Source organism: Sebastes umbrosus, chromosome 13 (genome assembly GCF_015220745.1).
Source record: "Sebastes umbrosus isolate fSebUmb1 chromosome 13, fSebUmb1.pri, whole genome shotgun sequence".
Lineage (NCBI taxonomy): Eukaryota > Metazoa > Chordata > Actinopteri > Perciformes > Sebastidae > Sebastes > Sebastes umbrosus.
The window spans coordinates 2,647,085-2,651,899 of NC_051281.1; the positions used below are offsets into that span (position 1 = coordinate 2,647,085).

Here is a 4,815-nt window from a genome sequence, read left to right on the forward strand (position 1 = left end):
TTTGAAATGCTGGACTTTGGCCTGCTGCCTGCTGGGTTGTGTGTGTGTGTGTGTGTGGGTGGTGTGTGGGTTGTGTCTGAGTAATTGTGTGTTGTGTCTGAGGGAAATCAATCATTGATTGTTCCACTTTTAATACTCTTTTTATGTAATCAATGCTCTTTGTAAATATGCTGGAAACTACTCCGGGGAATTCCAGTGCTTTGACCAGTTAAACCAGATCACTGCTGTTTTCTTACTGAATTATGATTGTGGACCGGGCTGGCTTAAGACATAAGACATATAGGCGGTCGCCTATAGGGCGCAACCTTCTGGAGGGGTAAAAAAGAATGAATGAATAAATGAGAATTTAAAAAAAAATGCCGGTGGGCGCCCTTGTTGCATTGAGGTAACAAATGAACAAAAATAATAATAATAATAAATAAATAAATAAATTTAAAAAAAAAATGCCAGTGGGCACCTTTCCTCATTTTCTGCATTGAGGTAACAAATGAACAAATAAATAAATAAATAAATAATAATTAAAAACAAAAATGCTGGTGGGTGCCCATCCTTATTTTCTGCATTGAGGTAATAAATGAACAAATAAATGACTAAATAACTAACTAACTAACTAAATAAATAATTTCACCCCAGTAACTCTCTTTCTCACACTTGTAAATTGTAGTGAAACTGACTAAACACTTTTAAGCCAATAACATCAGGGACCAATTGTTTATTTATATTAAAATAAATAAAGTTATTTATGAAAATAACTAAGGCACCAACAGGGCTATAGAGCCAGCACTGACTGTGGACCTTCAAATCATTGTTGTAAATACATACTGTAGTAGGTTTGACCGGCTCTTGTTGACTCTCTAGTTTTAAGGTAGTAATTACACAACACAAATATGTACAGTATGTATTCCTTTCCAAGGAAAATGGGTCAACTGTACAATGAGAGAGAGATTTTTTTATCTCAATGCTTTAATAGCAAACACGACATATTGCTTTACAGCACAGGAACAGCAGCTGATACTGACATGAGTCAAAGCAAGATTTAAACCTTTGTTAATATGCTTTTATCCAAGCATCCTCTCCCTCACAGGGTTAAGTTAACGCTGTACCGTCTACCTTAAATCATCTCCTTGAGGTTGAGTAAAGTAAAAGTAGTGAAGAAACAATGAGTGAATGCAGTTTATCCTAGGAATATATGACTTTGGTGACTTCTAGTTGTGAACAAAACAAACAAAAACATGTGTTAAACTTGTTAGAATAATTAGAAAACATAAAAATATTAAATGGTGACGATCTTTATGTTTTTGAATGCGCGCTTCACTAAACTTTTGTCAGGAAAATGGTGTTATTGATGCAAAAAAACACAAACGTATTGTATAGTACTAACAGCTTTACATGCATTATTTGGCTCTTATTCTCTCCCTCTCCTTCAGCAGCTCTGACGCCAGCCATTCGACGGTGCGTCTGCGTGCTTCGTCCCAGGTGTATCTGGGCGCGTATCCGAGCTCCCTCTTGGCCTTCTGATAGGAGAAGCTGAACGGCGTGTTCAACATGGTGACGAGCTGCCGGTTCAGCGGCGGGGCAATGCGTACGAAGGGCCGCGCCATCATGCACAGTATCTGCATTATATAGCAGACCACGTAGAGCAGCAGGAGCGGGTACATGAGCTTCTCCTGGATGCTGAAGCCCAGAGGCGACAACATGACGTGGTTGAAGTCCGAATAGCTCACGTGTGGCGTGTCGTCGGAAACGAAGTAAAACTTACCTCCGACGACGTTTCTTTTTTGTGGATCCGCGAGGCTGCGGGCCGCTTGGAGGTGGGCCGCCGCCACGTTGCCCACGTACACGGGATTCACCAGGGCGTCTGGTTGAGACATGCGATACAGAACGTCTTTGTTTCGTATGCCGTCGCCCATGTGGCCCACCAGGAAGCGGCACCCCTCCCCGTAGATGTACATAGGCCTGAGGGCGCAGGTGGCCAGGCGGCCTCCGTTATGCACCACCTCGCCGTGGGCCTGCAGCGTTCTCTGCTCGGCCTCCATTTTGGTCTTGCTGTAGGCGAACTTGAGAGCACATTGGTACACGGTGTCCTCGCTGCCGTTGATTATGGGTTCACCTCTAGTGTTTGGTCCCATGACCTCGACGGTGCTGGTGTAGATGAAGGACACCACGTTCTCTTGGATACAAGCCTCCAGAAGCAGCTGCGTTCCTGCAAAGCATAATGCAGTTAAAAGAGTCCTTAATCACTGATCTAGAGGAAGGAAAACCTTGCCTCCTTGTCTCACCTTTGACATTGACCCCGTATATCTCGCTGTACTCCACTGAGTCAGTAACGTCAATGATGGATGCGATGTGGAACACGATCGATGCTCCTTGACAGCTTTTTCTCACATAATCACCGTCTCTGATGTCCCCCTCGAAAACACTCAGCTTTGTGTCGCCTCTACAGTCTGACACACAGGAAATCAACGAGAAACTCTCATTAATTAACACAATATAATGTTTGGTTATTTGGTACGTAAAATAACAGCGTCTACAGTAATGCATATGGCATGGATTTTAGCAAATCTCTATCTAGAGTCCTGTCTTCAAAATTTTATTTTTTTCTATTTTCCACCAGATTGACCCAATTTCTCATGCTCTTCTCCTGGTTTCCATTAGGGGCATCGCTGCTGTATTTTGGAGCACTGCAGAGTTAGATTAAAATTCCCCCTAGCGTTGAGTATACAGATAATAAATAAACAAACTGGCATTTAAAGGGTAAAAATTCTGAAAATGAATGAATATTCAGTAGTTATGATCAGGACTGAAGTTGGTTAAAAGATTTAACTCAGTGAAAGTAAGATGATAATATTAATATATATACACATAACATAACATATTGTCATAAAAATGCAACAATGTTGTTGCTAATCAGACATAACACAGACTGTGACAAAAAAAACAATAATTTCCCCCTAGCATTTCGTGTACAGAAATATGAAAATATGTGTTTTTTTTCTTCAAAACAACATCGACATTGACTTAAATTAGGGCTATTTCTTTAACGCATTAGCGCAATCGATCTTTAGGAGGTTGTAGCAGACTCGTTTCTGGACAATATCTGTCATTGTTTTGTATTGTTAATTGATTTCCAGTAATAATTATATACATACATTTACATAAAGCAGCATATTTACCTACTCCCATGTTGATAAGAGTATTAAATACTTGACAAATCTCCCTTTAAGGTACATTTTGAACAGATAAAAAATGTACAACTAATTTGCGATTAATCACAAATTAATATTTGAATTGATTGACAGCCCTATTTAAATTATATTTGGTAGTAAAAAATGTAACTCAATGAAAGTAGAAAATAATAGTGTATCATTTTATGGCTGTTTTTTTTACCCATTTTATACTTTGACATTTTTGTCCTCGAAGAACATCAGAGCAACTTTTTAGAAGTGAGGCACAAAGGTTAAATATATTTATTGCTGCCTTCACATCAATAGTTGTAGTCAGCAATAATATGAAACAGCCTTAAAGTGGACTTTAAGTGTATCTATCTTATATATATATTTATGTATTTTAGTTGAGGGTAAGATGGGCCAATAATCAATTGTTTTTACATTATTAATTTACAATTGCCGCCTGATTTAGCTCTTGAAAAAGAGGTTTTAAATCTCAGTTAGCCTTCTCTGATTAAAATAAGTTTAAATAAAAATAAAACAATACTGGTATTACAAAGTGTTCTCACATTATCAGCATTGTTGGTTTCCACTACAGCCTAATAATATTAAGAGTAAATACATATTTATACCTGACTATAAATGTTTTTATGTGTGAAATGGATGTGTACAGTATTTTGTGAGTGCTGCAGAGAGAATTAAAAGATGAATAGTTTGCAGACGGACAGATTTTTACCCTCCAGACTCTGTAGAAGTTGTGGCTGTACTTGTTTGTCCAGCAGTCGTATCTCAGCCACCTCCTCCTCCTCCAGCAGCAGCCTCACCAGCCTCTTCCCCAGGAATCCACTGGCTCCCGTCACCACACACACTTCACCTCTCAGAGACATCGCAGGTCAATTCTCTCTTTTAGGATGAGGACAAAAACAGCTTCTCTTCCAGTGGACCTCTTCAAGATGTTTCTCAAAAGAAGAAAAGCTCTGAAAAAAAAAGAGTAACACTTTTGTGTTGGTGGATGATTTTGGGTTGTTGTTAGTGGGAGAACGACAGCACCTTCTGCCCTCCCAGACTCAGCCCTTTCACTATTTGTAAACTCAGAAACTCAACCAGAAAAAAAGTGAATTATTTGCTTCAAGGCAGTGTGAAAAAAGGGGAAGGGCTCCGCTACTTCAGGGAGGAATGTGATGCCTGTTGGAGCTAGACTAAATTGGGGGCTGGAGCTTTTTTATACGCCAAGGACAGCTGTTGTTGATGGAAGTTGTAATCTTTTATTTAAGTGGGAATATCTCTGCATGTAACTAAGAAAAAACATGAATCTTGTGGGTACCCATTGAACCCATTTTCATCCACATATCTTGAAGTCAGAGGTTAAGGGACCCCTTTGAAAAATGGCCATGGTAATTTTTCCTCGCCAAAATTTCACCCAACTTTGGAGCGTTATTTATCCTCCTTTCTAATAAGCTAGCATGACCATTGTTGCAGCTTTGTTTAGAAACACAGTTTAACGAGGTTCCTGTAAAAGGAAAGATGAGATCTGTACTCCAGTTTAATTAAATACTTTCCACTCCCCCAGCGAAAGGTACAAGGCCGGATCAGCCAAATAAAACAAGATTGGACATTTCAAGGTGACATGTGTCGGCCAGATGGCCAA

The 4,815-nt window shown here is 39.5% G+C and overlaps 1 protein-coding gene across 1 annotated transcript; it reads right to left on the reverse strand.

The window, feature by feature from the left end:
* Positions 1 to 945: 945 nt before the first annotated feature.
* On the reverse strand, positions 946 to 4,363 carry hsd3b1 (hydroxy-delta-5-steroid dehydrogenase, 3 beta- and steroid delta-isomerase 1). Its single transcript, XM_037790805.1, has 3 exons — positions 3,904 to 4,363; positions 2,280 to 2,444; positions 946 to 2,203 (listed from the first exon to the last, which is right to left on the reverse strand). Exons 1-3 carry the CDS (start codon positions 4,052 to 4,054, stop codon positions 1,395 to 1,397), a joined length of 1,125 nt encoding a protein of 374 aa, XP_037646733.1. The 5' UTR covers positions 4,055 to 4,363; the 3' UTR covers positions 946 to 1,394.
* Positions 4,364 to 4,815: the final 452 nt, after the last annotated feature.